Here is a 16,579-nt window from a genome sequence, read left to right as displayed (position 1 = left end):
GGTTACTATTTTTGGCATCTAAATCATTGTGAACTACCTTAACCCTATTCTATCGTATCCGCGAATTAATCTCGATTTTAAAATTGAAAAAAATTCAAGGAAAATGTTCAATTTTATTTCAACTTTGATTGTCGTTGACCCATTAGTATTGTTCTTTGAACTTTTCTTCAGTTTTCTTCTTAATTTCTGCAATTTCCGTTTAACGAACATCAGTCTACATCGGGCTACTGTACCGGGTTACTATTTTTGGCATCTAAATCATTGTGAACTACCTTAACCCTATTCTATCGTATCCGCGAATTAATCTCGATTTTAAAATTGGAAAAAATTTAAGGAAAATGTTCAATTTTATTTCAACTTTGATTGTCGTTGACCCATTAGTATTGTTCTTTGAACTTTTCTTCAGTTTTCTTCTTAATTTCTGCAATTTCCGTTTAACGAACATCAGTCTACATCGGGCTACTGTACCGGGTTACTATTTTTGGCATCTAAATCATTGTGAACTACCTTAACCCTATTCTATCGTATCCGCGAATTAATCTCGATTTTAAAATTGGAAAAAATTCAAGGAAAATGTTCAATTTTATTTCAACTTCGACCGTCGTAGACCGATTAGTATTGTCCATCATTTCTCCAGTTTTCTTCTTAATTTCTACAATTTCCTTTCGCCCAATTGTTTTCATAAGTGGTTATACGATTTTTCACAAACGTTACATCAGAAAATGTCTCGGTAGTCGGTTCTATTAACGTTTAACGAACATCAATCCACATGGGGCTACTGCTAAACGGAGCTGACAGGACTACAACGGGGTTACTATTTTTGGTATCTAAATTATGGTAAACTAGCTTAACCCTATTCTATCGTTTTCGTGAATTAATCTCGATTTTAAAATTGGAGAAAATTCGAGGAAAATGTTCAATTTTCTTTCAACTTCGATCGTCGTAGATCAATTAGTATTGTTTTTTGAACTTACCTCCAGTTTTCTTCTTAATTTCTACAATTTCCTTTCGCCTCATTTTCTTCATAGTTGGTTATACGATTTTCCGCAATTGCAACCCAATGGCGCCGCGACGCCCGCCCGACCCTGGAACGGCCATCGGCGACACACTCGCGAATTCCATCACTCGACGACGTTATCTGCGGGAACAGCAGCGGTTTCCGTCTACGTTGCAAACGAAACCGGTTCCTTTTTATGACGGAATATCGGACGGACGGTCGTCGTTCGGTTTCAGCTGGTCGCTCGTCCCGTCTCCTCTCTCTCTCCTCTCTCCTCTACACTGTCTGCCCGCCGCCTCGGTGTTGGCCTGCTCCTTCGCTGAAACCTGTCGTTTTTTCACGGAGACGCAACACCGGGAACAGGAGGAAGGAAGCGTTGTGCTCCGAGTCCAGGGACGAAAAACGATGAAAACCCTTTTTGTCGTATCTCCGGTTCGAGATCGGCCCTTTCAGGAGAATCCGGGTTAGGAGACCTGTGGCACGAATCGATAATGTTGCGTGGAACGGAGGATACGGTCGAAAATTGGGTGAATTGAACTGTTAGAGGGTTAAAGACGAGTGTGCAGGGGAATGGCTGGAAGTCCAGATCGGTGCAAAAAGTGTAAATTTCGAGGCTTCTTGCTGCTCTTTCTTCGTCGTTTTCATCTCTCATCGAGGTTAATGACGATACAGACGTCTCTTCGGCAATTACACGCGGTTCCGCGATGTGTCGCCATCTACTTCCGGCTCGCGACCCGTGGTTCGCGTGGTCGCGACACTTTCACGCTTCCTAAAAATTTGGTTTCATTCGCTTTCTACTCGAACATGGCGCTTTATCTACGACCAACATCGCCAAGGATATCGCTCTTATAATTTTTTCGGAGATATTAAATACACGGAGGTCCTCGAGACCTGTAAGAGGATTTCAAGCGCGACTTCCAGAGTTAGTCCTTTCACTGTTTACCTGAAATAACGAGACACGGTTAAAAAACGTTCTACTGTGTCAATTCGGCCGGATTCGAGACGCGGACAGGGGAGAAATATGTTTCACGTGTATCTCTACGACACCTGTCGGAATATTTTAGTAAGCATTCTCGGTATCATAAATTTCCTACCTTCCAGTCTCCTATCGTTCTTCTTTCCATCTACGAATAAATTCCTCGTCGTTTGATCGACAAGATAAGAAAATATCCTACATCGATAAAAAAAGGAAAGAGAGAAAAATAAACACGTGAGATCCCGATCAGTTTTGTCGTTCCCTGCTGCCGCGTCGTTGGTAATTCTAATTTGCCAATTATTGCCATGATCCATCTAAACGTCGAACAAGATAAACCAAAAGACACGTGTCGAGTTTATCCGTCGCACGGACACCGTGAGCGTTAAGCAGCTGGCTGGCTTCTGGCTCCGTTTCGTTGACACTGAGCCGCGAAAGAGGAAAGAAACGACGTTTCGTGGTTCGGAGAAGGATTTTAGCATGTCGTGGACACCGGAGCGAGAGAGCGGGTGTTGCGCAACGGGGCAGAAAATCCTGGGGAAAAAGTGCGCAGTGGCGGATAGTGTGGCGAACAAGTACAATGTCGCAAAGGCATCGGCGCGCAAAAAGACGAAGGCCGCCACTGTTCCGGCGAATCGACTTTCCAAAGAGCCGGAATAAAAAAGCCAGGCCCGCCGGAGACTTCGGAAACCGTGGCCGGATGCATCTGGCAGCACGGTCGACTTCTGAATTCCAGCGGAATTTTTTCCAACGACTCTACCCGTTTTCGAACCGCGCCCTTTAAGGGCGACCCGGTCTCGCGAGAGGGGGGAAAAAAAATCGTGGTTAAACGATGGCGGGTAAAGGCGTCGCGTGACGAATGGCAACGTGCAAATTGGTCGTTCATGCAAATGCCAGATGGTCGAGTGGATCGTTGGCCGAACGGTTACGACTCCTTTTTTTCTCCCGAAATACGCGCAAAACGAGGGTAATGGCCCGGCGTGGACAGACGACTTTCAATTTTGACGCGTAAACGAGGTGTTCGCGGTTTCGGCTCGTGCCAGCTACTCCTCGCGCTTTCATCTCGTCGGCTTTACCTCGCTTAATGGACTCGTTGACAATGAGAACATACATTTCGCGCTTTACCTTGATCGCTTATACGCGCCGGAGTCGAGGAAGTTATTAGGGATAGATAAAACGGTAAAATATTTACACGAAGTTATCGCAGTTTTCGATCTAACGTCATTGTCTCTGGCGAGGAACGATGGTTGGATCGCGAGCGAACTGTTCGGCGTTGCCGTTCCTACATCCCCGATACATTCGTTTCCGCGGTGACATAACAAAACGCCGAAGAACGCGGGCGTCCGAGCCACCAATTTAAAGCGTCTGTTCTACGAAGCCGCGTATGTAGCTGCCTACGCCACTGTGTGCCGCAACCAGAGTCGCTGTTCTCTCGCGCAGACGGTTCCTCTGGAGCAGCGGCGTGGAGCAAAGCAGTCGCGGTGCTCGAGACAAGGAGCGACGCGATAGAGTCGCGCGAAGGACAAGGAGAGAGGGTATCGGGTTCCGTGTAGGGGCGGAGCGTGTCGTTCCGCCGCGGCCCCGGGAGGGGGTGCCGGTGGGCGGTCCTTCGTAGAACCGTGTCCGCCCCACCTTGTGACGCGCTGGTTTTCACGGTTCCACCGCGATGCGGCGCTGCCTCTGGCTGGAACCAGTTGCAGCTGTGCCGGTTCCCTCACTCCGCATCGCGGCTTCGGCTCGGTAGACGGGCCTGTATTTACCGTGGCGCAGCGTGCTCGCGCGTACCTCGTTTTCTGGCGTCGTTCCTCTCGACGTGTCGTCGTCGTCGTTGTCGTCGTGGTCGTCGTGGTCGTCGTATCTCGTCGTTCCTCGGTTCATCGTCACACGGGGGCACATGCGCCATGAAACGGGCCTGACGCGCGTCCGGTCGTCCCCATCGAAGGAGCACGAACTGAGATCGATCCCCGCGCTGTCGATGCTCCAAGGACACCAGGACGGTGGTAGTATTCGAGTGCAGGTGCGCGGACTAGCCGGGTGTTGCTTCGTCGCGTTCCTCCGACTACCTAGTGCTTTGTGAACCGTTCGCTCTGTTCCGACGATGGAACCAGGAATCCCGCGACAGGACTCCAGGACTGCGTCCAGTCGCCCCGACTCGCCGCGTCGTCCATGAACCTGTCCGAAACGCTTCGAGCCTAGTGATTGTGTATCAGTGAGGGGTGTACTCTCGGTCCCGGGTTAACGTGACTGTCTGCTCGGTGCTTCCGTCCCTTTCTTCCGCGTCGTTGCATCGAACCTACGAACCGGAAGTAGCCGCTGGATCCCGCAGTGATTCTTTTTCAGCGAGATGTGCCCGTGAGGGCGCGCGTTACCCTCCTTTGCCAGACGACGAGCAGTTCTACCCGGGATCCCCCCTTCGATATAACGATCGGATCGAGATAAGGTCGAGCAAAAGTCGAGGAAGAGCCGCGAAGTTGCCAGTGACGTTCTTGAGTGCCGAAAAGTTGCCGGACCGAGGAAACTACGAGAGGGTGAAGCGAGCTGACGGTGGTGGAGGAAGAAGAGGAGGCAGAAGAAGGGAACCTGCGCAGCGGACGCCATCTCCGCGTTATCGGCAAGCGGATCCCCCGGGACTCCCCCCCAAGCAGCTTCGGCGTCGCGCACCCTCGGCGGGAACTACCCCGCGACAGCAGCCACCCTGATGGGAGTGTATGAGGAGCGCGCCCCTCCTACCACCGGCATGCACTGGGTGAGTGTCATCCCTCTGTACCCTCTGTTCTTTGCTTATTGGCCATGCACGCACCGCGGAACCGTCGAGAGGGGCTCCCGTCCTTTGTCACGTTGGCCTCGATCATCTGTGGACGATGATCCTTCGCCCCGACCCTTTCATCTCATTGTCAGCCGAGTCTGCACTCTCGCGACTCGACGCTTCCATCTCGAACAGAGCTTCTTTTACAACCTCGCGAGGTGACGAGGTGGTCCTATCCTTTGCTCTTCTCCAACAACCGAACTAAGTTCCATCGTAATTTTTCACCATACTTTTAACCAGATCTTATAACTCTCCGGTCACTCTTTGCCCATTCTAACCCAAGTATCCAAACTCTGTCTCGTCAAACTCGCTTCTCGAAAAATCATCCAGTTTCCGAAAATAAAAAAAGCAAAAATGAGAAAACACGAATGAAACCACATCCAAAGATCACTTCCGCGCAAACATCGTTGCTCCACGGTTCTAAATCCTCGATCTCGAGGAGCTAATTAAAACCTCGCGCGGCGAGGGATAAGGGAGCCGCTGGATGGCGGTTCTCGGTGCCTGGTTGTAGCTGTTAATGGAAACAAATCCTAGCCGGATAATTCGATCCAACGATTTTATTGCCGGCGATTCCGTAATTGGAATATTGCCGGTCGAGCGGGTACGCGGACGGGCCCGACGCTTATCGGCGACGCAACGGCCGGCTGATATATTCGCTGGACGAGCATGGAACGGGTTCCACGATTCGCGACGACGTTGTAGATCGCCGCCGACAGAAAAAAGCCCGGCCCGACGACAGGCCTGCGTGCGTACACGGGGCACGGTTTGACGGATCGCCCCGAAGCTCGTGAATTTTTCGGGTGTCACCGGTGTAATGGATCGCGACACGCGAACCCGAGTCGCGCCCCCGGCCCGTTAATTGATTCCCCCCGGCGGAAGGGGTTGCAGATTTTCATCGGCTAAAAGCTGTACATTCCTCTTTTGTCCGACCCGCTGTTCCTCGGCCGGGGCCCGAGTCCTTAGCCCCCTCGGGCGTCGATTTTTCTCCCATTTCGAGTCGAACGGTGATCATTGTTCGATCTTTTCTCCCGTGGAAAGCTAGTAATGACTGACGTGGGTGTAATATGTCTTTCACGAGGTTCGTATATTTTAGTGGGAGGTATCGAGGCTCGAATACGTATGATCGATGGCTGGAACAAACGTCCCTATTGTTTCGCGACCGGAGTAAACGGTGTAGGTTCGAGCTTTTTCTTCGGAATTTCTTTGAAAATATTTTTACAATTTTTACTACTCTCCTGGGGAATAACTTGAATTTCGCACAGATAGAACGTCGTAGGTATGTTTGTTTTTATTTTCTGTAAACCTTCCGAGAGTTCTCGAGATCGGCTTACGCAATTTTGATTAAGAAATTAGTCCACGGATCGTGTTCCACGAAGAGCACTCCGTCTCTGTCACACGAGCGAATCGAATCGCGCCTCGGTCTCTGCGTTTACTATGCGCTTCACGAAAGCGTCCTGCTCGTCGTGGAAATCATGTCGGATTAAACGGAGGAACGTGGCTGCTCGTGATTTTGAGCGGCGACGTTCGTTTTCCATAGCACGAAGGTTCGAGCTGTGTCGAGCAATGTACGATCAGCGAAACCGGCGTTCATCTTCGTGGAATGTTAATTCCGTTTTAAACGACTGCTGAATGGCTGCGCCGTTAACGGGTACACCTTGTAAACAAACGTAATTGATTGTTCCGTGTCACCACGATGGCCGCTAATTGAACCGATGCATTAACTCGTGGCTACGCCGACGAAAGGAGCTCGATGTAAAACGCGCGCCGCCGCTTCCAGCCTCCTCTTTTTTTGCTAATTCCGCCGAAATTGAGTTTTAATCGATAAAAAGCGATCGTCTTAAACGAGATCTCGAACGACTTTCATTATTTTCTGCCCCTCTCGCCCGGTCAACGCGCTCCCCGCTCGAAATTAATCGCCAGCTTCGCCAGTAACCTCGTCATATCGTTCCGATGTTCGAGAAATATCTTAATGAAAGATGGGGGACAGGATTTTACGATTCCGCAACGTCCCACGAGACAATCATAAATATTTCTCTTCCAATCCTCGGACAAATCAATCGACGCGTGTCCGAAAAAATTGTATAACTTGGAACCCAATTTTTCCTAAGAATATTAATTCCTCATTGAATTCTATCGTATTCTCAATTCATCTCCGAGAATACATTCCACGTGGTATATCTGGGGCACCCATGGTGCCCTCGAAAGCGCGAATTTTCCCCAACCACGCGGTTCCTCTTAACATCGGCTTTAACGACTCACCGAGTAACATCTCGGTGCAAAATGGCTGCATAAAAATTCCGTCTCACCCAAGTATTCTCTGAAACAAGCTCCATTCTTCCTCCGATCTCCGGAAGATTTTTCACGAAATATTCCATCGTCCCTGTGGACCAATTTTTAATTTCATCTCACGGAGCTTTATTCGCTCGACTCGGCGCCGTGTTCGAAGCTTAAGTTCCGTGAAAAACACGAGAATCGAGGCGTAAATATTTTGTTTACCGAGGTGGCCGATTATGGCGTATCACGTTGAGGTCCAGAGGCGCCGTGCGTACAGCGTCCCGTAATCTTCGGCGGCTGGCCGATTATTTTATCGGCGCGAAACGCAGAACGAGAATGGCGCGACGTCTTTGAACCGGTGGACGGCACCGAGAGGCCGGTTGCGATTTTCCCGTTGCGCAACCACGGATTTTCCTACGCGCCTTTGTGCCCGCTCCGCGAGCGCGCGAATAATTCATCTCGCGACGGGAGCCGCGACCGCGGCGAAAATAAATAACAATTTCCGCGACAACGCCGTGAATTACGGGTTCGAGGCTGAGAGGGATTTTTCAGACACGCTGTGTGCCCGACCAGAGTTATTCGCCGGCTTGGGCGGACATTCTTGTTGCCGGGAGAACGTACGCTTCGCGGATAGAGGTGGATGGAGGCTTCGAGGTAGGGTCGATTTGAAGAGATCATTCGAAGATCTATATTCTGTCTGAATTTCAGGACATTCGAAATTGAACTATTCGGATTATGGGTAAAAAGAAATAAATATCGTTATATTATAATTATCTTTATTCTCTCTGAACCCATTCGAGACGGCGATTTTTTCGAACACGGTTCCCAGGAGCAATTACTCAGAATAATTGATAACTGCTCATTGTTATTATTGCACACACGGTGTGCAATCGGTCTCGAATGGGTTAAGGAAGGTACATCCCAAGTATTATAACTGTTCGCGTAGAGTCAAAACTAGAGCGAAGAAAAAGGGTATGCGATTGCAGCTCGTCTTGGTCCCCTAATTCTTATCTAACGTGTGAAATAATCACTTCACGCATTCCTGGAACCTCTTCGGCGCATAGTTTACAGATATATCTTTTTCTCTTGACAGATTCATTTTTGTACATTCGACACGTTAAGGTGTACCTTATTTTCAACATGAACTATCTTCATTTGCAAAAATCCCGATGTCTGGGAGAAATTGCAAAAATTTCTCGAGGAATTTTATTTTAATTGTCGGAATATTAAATTTAAATTTTAGATACGTCTGGTTACCTATATCTATATGGATCCCTTTTTCAGAAACGTTTTTAGTCGTGTGTCGTGATTAGAAATTCGCGGATTAGGGATTTTGTTATTTACAGTTGTAGCAGATTTATTAAAGAGAAGCGCAAGTGTGTTCGAGTTGCATGAAAATTGTAGAAAAATTCGTTTCCCCGTATAACAGCTTGAACATGCAAGCTTCATCTCAACATGATCGTTCATTCGAAACCGGTTGAAAAATTCGCTCGCGGAGCAATTCAAACATCGCTGAACCTACTTGAATTTCCCGAAACTCGGACTACTCGAGTCTCCCTTATCTTTCACCCGAGCCGAAAATTTTTCCAAAACTCCTAACACCTTTCGGGCTGCTCGAACGCTTGGGAACTACTCGAAACGATCGGTGAGAATGATCGATCTCTCGTTGCGATTAAACGGACGAGCGCCTGCGGGTTCGTACGAAGCCGAATTGCTGGTTCTAATCAGCGTCGCGGCGGCGCGGATCCGGCGTCGTTTAGTCTCAGGACGCTTTCGATCTTTTTCCATGCACGCTGCCGGACGCGTGCGTCAGCGTGGAGCCGGCCGAAGAGAGTGTGATTATTGTAACTTCGATGAGATAAGAGCGACGTGGCACGAACGTGTCTGTCCGTGATAGTGGTCCGTTTGTGTCGAGCGTAATTTATTAGCCGGCCCTGCCGAGATATATCCGCCGCCGCGTCGCTCCGCTCCGCTCCGCGCCATGCCGCGCCGCGACGCGGCGGTCATCGCGGCTCCGATGTTTAATAAGTGCGCGCCGCGTCCATCTTTTGTTGTTTATTTTATGCAGACGAGACGATACTTTCGCTAATCGCGAAACTGTCCCCGAGGATGACGATCCGCGCGCATTTTGCCGCGTCTTCCGTACCCCGCGAGTATTTACAGGGCTAACAAATTCTTCTGGTACCCCTATAGAAATATTATTACCAGTCTTCTGGAATTATTACTATTAAATAAACCTATATTTTTCTTAGGATTTTCAGCGATATCAACTTTTTCCGATAGTTCTTTACGAATTTTTATTTCATTTTCGTAGAATTATTAATTCTCGTCCGAAGAACTCTGAGTTCACACTGACTCGTGGAATTCATGGGTACCAAATTCTTCTGGTACCCCTATAGAAATAGGAATTCTATTTCGCTTTTATTATCAGTCTCCTGTAATTATTATTATTATTAAATATATCTATATTTCTCTTAGGATTTTCAGCGATGTAAGATTTTTCTGATACTTTCTTACGAATTTTTATTTAATTTTCGTAGAATTATTAATCCTCGTCCGAAGAACTCTGAGTTCACACTGACTCGTGGAATTCATGGGTACCAAATTCTTCTGATATCTAGGAATTTTATTTCGCATTTATTATTAGTCTCCAGTAATTATTAGTACTAAATAAACCTATATTTTTCTTAGGATTTTGAGCGGTACGACATTTTTCTGATACTTTCTCACGAATTTTTATTTAATTTTTATTTCATTTAATTATTGATCTTCGTCCAAAGGACTCTGAATTCACTTTGACTGATGGAATTAATGGAATTTTATGTTTCCGTTTATATCACGAAGAGTACAAAAATTGTACTTCACTCGCAGCTCGTGAGAATGAGCAGTGATGAATAATTTATTCGAGATAGATTTAATTTAATAAGTAAACGCGAAAGAGTAATATCGTTATCGCGAGCGCGTGCAGAAGGTAAAAATTCGGTTCGTAATATCGAAAGTAGGAGTAAGAGTGGTACAACGGCGAATTTAATATGTAGGGAGCCGTCGAATAGGGGATTGTTAGGCAAGGAAGCGGATAAATGTAAATTTCTCGGGCAGAACTTTGGTGGATGGTTAATTTATCGCACAGGAAGTTCTTGTTCGTTGGATATCCTAAGAGTAAAAAAGCCGTCGAGTAGAATAGATCTCTTAATCGAGATTTCTAAATTACCTCGCTCCCTCTTGCTCTTCCTTTCGCGAGAATTTATAATTTACGTTCGACAAACAGGAAACTCGCTTCTCACTGACAGTTTTACGGTTTCTATGAAAATTTCTCCCTTGTTTTCACCTCGAGTCGGTCGTTAAAGCCCTCAAGCTTCGCGGATTACCGAGTCGCGACTCGAAATTACGCTTTCCGTATCGATCGTGCAATTTTCTTTGAAATTACCAGCACCCAGAATCTTCTCGAACGTCGGGGATGGGAAAACTCGATCTCCCGACGGTGGCGTTAACTCGGTCGCGCCATCTGTCGGCGTGACGTTTCGCGAAGCTTGCAAACTGGCCCTCGTTACGGAACGTCGAAACGTTTACTCATGCTTTCAGCGGGCCGATCACGGTTTCGGACGTGATTAATCGCGGTCGAATCGCGCGCGGTTGGCAGCGCAGTGGCGATCTGAATTTTCGCGGAACGCGAAGTGGCCGCCGAGGGAGGGAAAGCAGTATCTCGGGGTCAGGTCGCGATTCTTGGCCTGCTCGGCGTGCCGCCGCTCTGTGTCCCCGTATCTCGTCGCCTTTTAGCATTTAAATAACCGTTTTCTCGTGTCCGTCGTAAAGTTTCCTCTTGCGCGAATTCGCTGGCAGAGATCGTTCCAAAAATCCCCATCACTTGCAATTATTTTCCCCCTTTTTTCCCCTTTAACTATTTATTTTCTCCAATATAAATATAAATATGTATAAAGAGAAGAGGAGAACAAGAATTTTGCATCGATTTACAGTCATAGCGATTTAAAATTTTTGTCCAAATTGGAACCGAAAAATCTTCCCAGACGACGAATATTCAGAATAATTCTATGCTTTTTCTTTTCAATTCTAAACCCACCATGGTCTAAATCACCGTTTTAAAAATTGAAATCGGAAATTTCGCAATTCAATGTTATCGTTTTAATTCCTCGATTTTTCAATGTTTCTTTCGATACAGGTGTAATTATTTTGCCTATTTTTCTCATTATTCCATTCTCTCAAGATTCTAATTCTTTTTCTAATTCACCGGTCATTCCACCACGATGAAGATTCCGCGTCACCGTTGGGGGACAAAGAATTTACTGAGGCTCGTTCCACACTCGTAGATAAGACTTGTAATTCTAAATCCGAGCGAGATTGAATTTTTTTTCGGAGTTCACGTCTACGATAAGGGGCATTTAAATTAAACCGCCGATGCTTAATTTTAGACACTTGATATTGTGCCACTAATGATCTACATTGCGCACGAATATAAGATAGGGCTTGAAATAAAGCGGATCCGAGCAAATGGACCGAAATTCTTCCGTGGACCATCTACGATAGGCCGATGGTTAAGCGACAGGGACTAATCGCCGGCTCTTGTTTACGCGCAAACAAGGGCGAATCTAATAAAGAAGCATCTGTCGTTTACTAATCGCGTTCATCTGTGTAATCTGGCTTGCCGCGACGCGGGGAAGAAACCGAGCGGAACTCTGGTTCCGAGCCGATACGCGGCAAGAAATAGAAAAGCACTGTTGGGACGAGCGACGGAATTGCGAGCGTGGCGCGATCGAAATTCCCTGTGCAAACAACGTACCGAAAGAGGATAACAAAATTGGACGCGTAGAACGATAATCGCAGGCCGGTCGTGATGGCCGATTTCCCGGAAGAATCGCGCGGAGGAATTCGTAATTTCTCAATTGTCATTACGTATTCCTTCTTCCAACTGCGAACAAAACGCTACTCCTCGTTGCATCTCGCTACTCCTCGCGATTGTGCAACGATGCACCGGATGCGACGCAAGGACGACATGTCCGTTCTCCACGGCGGCGAACGCGCGTGATTTCGTCCATTTCCATCGTCGTTTCGCTTACCAAGGGATCGATCGATGGATCGATGGATCGGATAGTCTGGATCGCGAAAACTTATCGGGGTAAGGTCGGAAACGCGCGATTCCTTTCGGAGCTGATTCATCGAACTTGCAAAACGCGCGTGTCGCAATCGCACGCAAAAGCGCAATAGCCGCGCGAATTAATATTCATGGCGATCGAGCGCTACGAAAGGCGCGCCAGAAATGCGTGAAAATTCGAGCAGATTGATGGCCGAACCTGTTTCATAACGCAGACATAAAAGGCCAGATACGATAATTCCGTCGTTCACGGGCTCCATGGAAACTGGAGTTGCGCGATAACGCGCGATGGGGGGTCGGGAATTGCGACTCGCTGGAGTTTCCCCGAGAGGAATTCCCTGATGCCTTATCACCGTGGAAAAATTCGTGATCGGGGAAAATGGCGGAACAGCGTTGCTCGAGCTTTCGAGGTTTCGACATCGGGTCGCGGATAACTATCTCGCCCGATGGAAAAACGACAATCGGGTTTCCAATCGCATTTTTAATAGGAATAAAAGTAGAGGGAGAGCTCTAAGGTAACGGAAAAAGATGGCACATCGTCCGAATTGCCGCAAAAAGGCCTCGGCTTTTTCCCCAGTTTCTCGCTTTCGTGAACCGCGCGCTTGGTGTCCGGTTAAAAAGCCGGCGACTTGCATAACTTTCCTCTTAAATAATCGTAAATTCCGGGGCGAATGTAAAAATCCGACATTCGTGATTTGACATCGTCGCTTTTCTCTACCCCCACGATTTATGGACTCGTTGCGTCTGAGAGCACCTAACTGGGTGCGCACAATGCACGCGTGCGCTGTATATCATGCTCGATCATCCCCTCCTCGAGAAGTGATCCTCGCATCGGTTCCTCGTAAAATCCGCTACGAACTCTCGTCGAGACGCTGGTCTCGTCCGAAGGGGTTGAATCTATATTTAGAGCTCGACTGGTGGCTTCTTCCTTCGCGAACACCTTCTCTCCTCGTCTTCCTTTTTTTTTTTTTCCTTTTCCTTTTTCTTTTTTCTTTTTTTTTTCACGGGTCGAGCGCCGCCGTCGCAGCCGAATAACCGAGGTGGCACAGTAGCACACGAGCAGCCACGATCCAATATTTTTGTCCCGTGGTCGCGAGTAGGCTCGGTCCGGCCGGTTGGTAGCCGGTCGCCGCGGAGAAGTGCAGATAGCGAGCAGTTTATCGGTCCTCTGCGGTGTTAAGCGTCGCCCACGCGTTTTAAGAGAGAAACCACAGGCTGCAGGCCGTCCGCCGAGTGGACGAGGCTGTTTATTGTTATCACTATCATGGCCGGCCAAGGGAAGCTGATACGCGGCAACACGGGACGCGCGTGTTTATACGATCGACGAAGAGGGAGAGAGAGAGGGAGAGAGACGGAAAGGGTAGAGAAAGAGAGAGAGAGAGGCTGGATTGGTCTGGAGCGAATTTCCTGGTTGATTTTTTGTGGTCTGACTCTTAGTATCGATGGTCGGAGATGCTGGGAATTGTGGGGATCGGTTGTCGAGCATCCGTGTGTGCGCGGTGCTAGATGCTTTTCAATATTTGGACCTGGGGCTGATCGAATGCCCCTGTGTATTTGCTTTGTTCACATGAGACGAGATAGAGCGTGATTTTGAGGTATTATAAGGAAATAAGAGTAGCATTCGTTTAAGTACAGTACCAATTAGGCACAGTACCGATTTTTCCTGCTTAGTTTTGTCGAATGAGGTATATATTACGTGTCAGTGATTACAACGACTCAAACGATTCGACTTCCTGCCATTTTGTCAGAAATAATTCTGTCTTGTTACAGTATCAACGAATGTAGCGCGAAATAAGCGAGAGAATTGTTCTTTCCAGATTTTCTTTCGGAAAAGGGAATTCCTTTCAGATTCCTTTCAGATTCCTCTCAGACTACTTCCATGATTTAGTTCATAGTCGGTTCAGTGGTAATTCTCTGGAGGAAATTGAATATTACGATATTTCGAAGTATAATATCTGACAGAGAGCAAGATCAAGGTCCGATGCTGGGTGTTTGGCGCGGTTTTATGGAGATCGATCGTATTGTTCTTGTTCATTGTTCGAATCGTTTTCCCTTTCAAAACGGCGACCTCATTCGACACTGCTAAGCTTCCCGCAGCGTTTCGCAACGGTGGTCAAGAAACGTTGAATTCCGCGCTTCTTTTTGCCCTGCGACGGCGAGGCGTTCAGCGCGGCGTCGAGAGTCACCGCGAAATCGTTCCCGATAAATTTTACCGGTTCTCCTATATGGTCCTTGGAACTTTTCCCGCCGCGGAACAGACCCGTTTCTCATCCTTCTTACGGACGAAGCACGGCCGCGCTCGCGCTATCCATTTTCCCATGGTTAAGCGCGCGCGCGCGGTGAACGCTGCCAGAAAGCAGCCGGCTCGGTGTTTTCCAAACGAGGGGAACGATGGTAGAAAAATTCTCGACACGGTCGTTCCTGATTCATACCGATGACTTCTCTCGTAAATCATACGAGAGATCGTGCCGCGCGACAAAAAGAATCGCGCTCCAATTACCCCGATTCCTCGCCCGCGAAAAGAGGGAAAAAACTACGGCCGGGGAAAAAGCGTCGCGCGACCGTGGCGCCGCAGCTTCTGTCGCCCGCCGCGACTCGCTGCGCGCGCACCCGATAAGCCGTCGCGAAATAAATTGCGCGTCGGGGCACGGTCTCCGGAGATATTTCGAGGAATCGTCACACCCGCGTCTCTCCGCGTATAATCGCGATTATTTTCCACCGGGACGCGATCCGCGCGCGGTTTTGCATACGGCCAACGGAGAAGGTGAAACTATCTCGGTTTCCCCTTATCGGCGATCTTTTTAGAAACGTGCGGTTCGCTCGTATAACCTCTCCATGGGTTCCCGATTCTGCTACACCGGTAAGTTTCACTTTAAGCTTCCACGTTTCTCTTTCCGCCTTTCCTCGTGGAACTCCAGGGCTGCTGGACATGCTCGATTTACACAAATTTCCCACTCCTCCCCGCCATCTTTATCCAACCGGCCGCCGTATCTCCGTTTCGATAACACGCGTTCACGGCTCCACGCACGCTCCGACCGGCGAACAGATGAATCATCGATTGCTTATCAATCCCAAAGCCGCGGCGCGAACTTTAGTAAATCATGTTCTTATCTCCCGGCGCAGTCGTCCGTTTGCCCTAGAAAAATGAATGAAGCCGAAGTAGCATGGTGGAGAGAGAGAGAGAAAGAGAGAGAGAGATTGAAAGAAAGGGAGAGAGGGGGAAAAAGAAGTTGGACGGAGAAGGAGGAGGAGAAAAAGGAGAAAAGAAGCGGAAAAAGGGAGGAGAAAAAATACGAGAGCCGATGTACGCAGGAGGGTAATCGATGGTCGATATCTCGGTCGCAGGTTCGAGCGGAGAGGCTGTCGCACAATCGAGCGGCCGTCGAGCGGCATTTCTGGCGGCATTCTACTGGCTTTTCGTGCCGGCATCCCGACGGATTCCGCGCTCGTTATTTACTTCACGTTTCGTGAAAATGAAAAAGGCGGAGTCTTGTGCAAGTTAGAGGCACGGTGAAAGTCTGTTTTACAGTCCGAGCACCGGCCTCCTGGCAGGTCCACTCTCGAGATGGATAAGGATCTCGCGAGGCGAGTGAAGATCGATCGACCGGTCGTGCCGTTTCGTGGGAAATTTATAGGATGCCCGTAATCGATCTCTCGTCTGTTCGCGCGAGCTGCCCGCCCGGTTCCACCGCTCTTACGAAATCGGCGACGATCGGGGAAATTCTGGAAATGGAACTCGTCCAACCGGGCGCATCGGTTCGCGGAAACTTTTCAACCTGCTCGCACGAAATGTCCAACCAACGCCTATTTCCCTGGTATATCAAACATACGACGATCGGTCGGATGATCGGTAAATGAGAAATTGCAAGAGGGAGAACTTTATGGAAAATTTAATAAGAGAAGACATCGAAGAATCGACAAAGTCGACAGATCAAGGTGGAATTTTGAATAAAAATTTCAAAAACGGAGATAAATTACCGACCTGGTAATTACCTGGAATAGGTATCTCGCGAGCAGTGTCACGGAATTGGGATCAGTAGAGTGGCAAAGGACCGATTGCGAGATCCATCGGTGCTGATCCTCGATTAATTATTACGAATGATTGCTATTAGTGTTAATGATATACCAGGTATCCACTTCCTTTGTTACCGCTCTCCGCAGCCATCACTCGGGTTCGCACAATCGTTAACATAATCCATAAATCTCGCGATTGTAACTCGTCCGAAGAATGAGAACATTGTTCTTCCTGTTCACCTGTATTCCCCGTATTATCCTCGATAACTAGTTCTCTCTTACTGTCGAACCGACGAAAGATACGCGTTATTTATTCCTATTATTCTAACCGTTGCGACGGCTAAAAATTTAGGTTATGTTCCGTCGAGATATTTCACCGCGATGGCGTTCCAAAAGGGGTTCAGGGGA

General features: G+C 48.2%; 1 protein-coding gene across 1 annotated transcript in view; it reads left to right on the top strand.

Moving 5' to 3' along the window:
* The first annotated feature begins 3,712 nt into the window (after positions 1-3,712).
* Positions 3,713-16,579, top strand: part of LOC108547055 (protein apterous) — a 62,226-nt gene continuing 49,359 nt past the window's right edge. The window contains exon 1 of the mRNA XM_017899401.1: positions 3,713-4,716. Coding sequence (XP_017754890.1) covers positions 4,669-4,716 — 48 coding nt within the window. The 5' untranslated portion in view covers positions 3,713-4,668. The remainder of the gene's footprint in view (positions 4,717-16,579) is intronic.

This window comes from Eufriesea mexicana, unplaced genomic scaffold (assembly GCF_001483705.2).
Source record: "Eufriesea mexicana isolate 0111107269 unplaced genomic scaffold, ASM148370v2 scaffold863, whole genome shotgun sequence".
NCBI classification, from domain to species: domain Eukaryota; kingdom Metazoa; phylum Arthropoda; class Insecta; order Hymenoptera; family Apidae; genus Eufriesea; species Eufriesea mexicana.
Note: the sequence above shows the minus strand (reverse complement) of the source record. Positions and strands in the feature narration are given on the sequence as shown.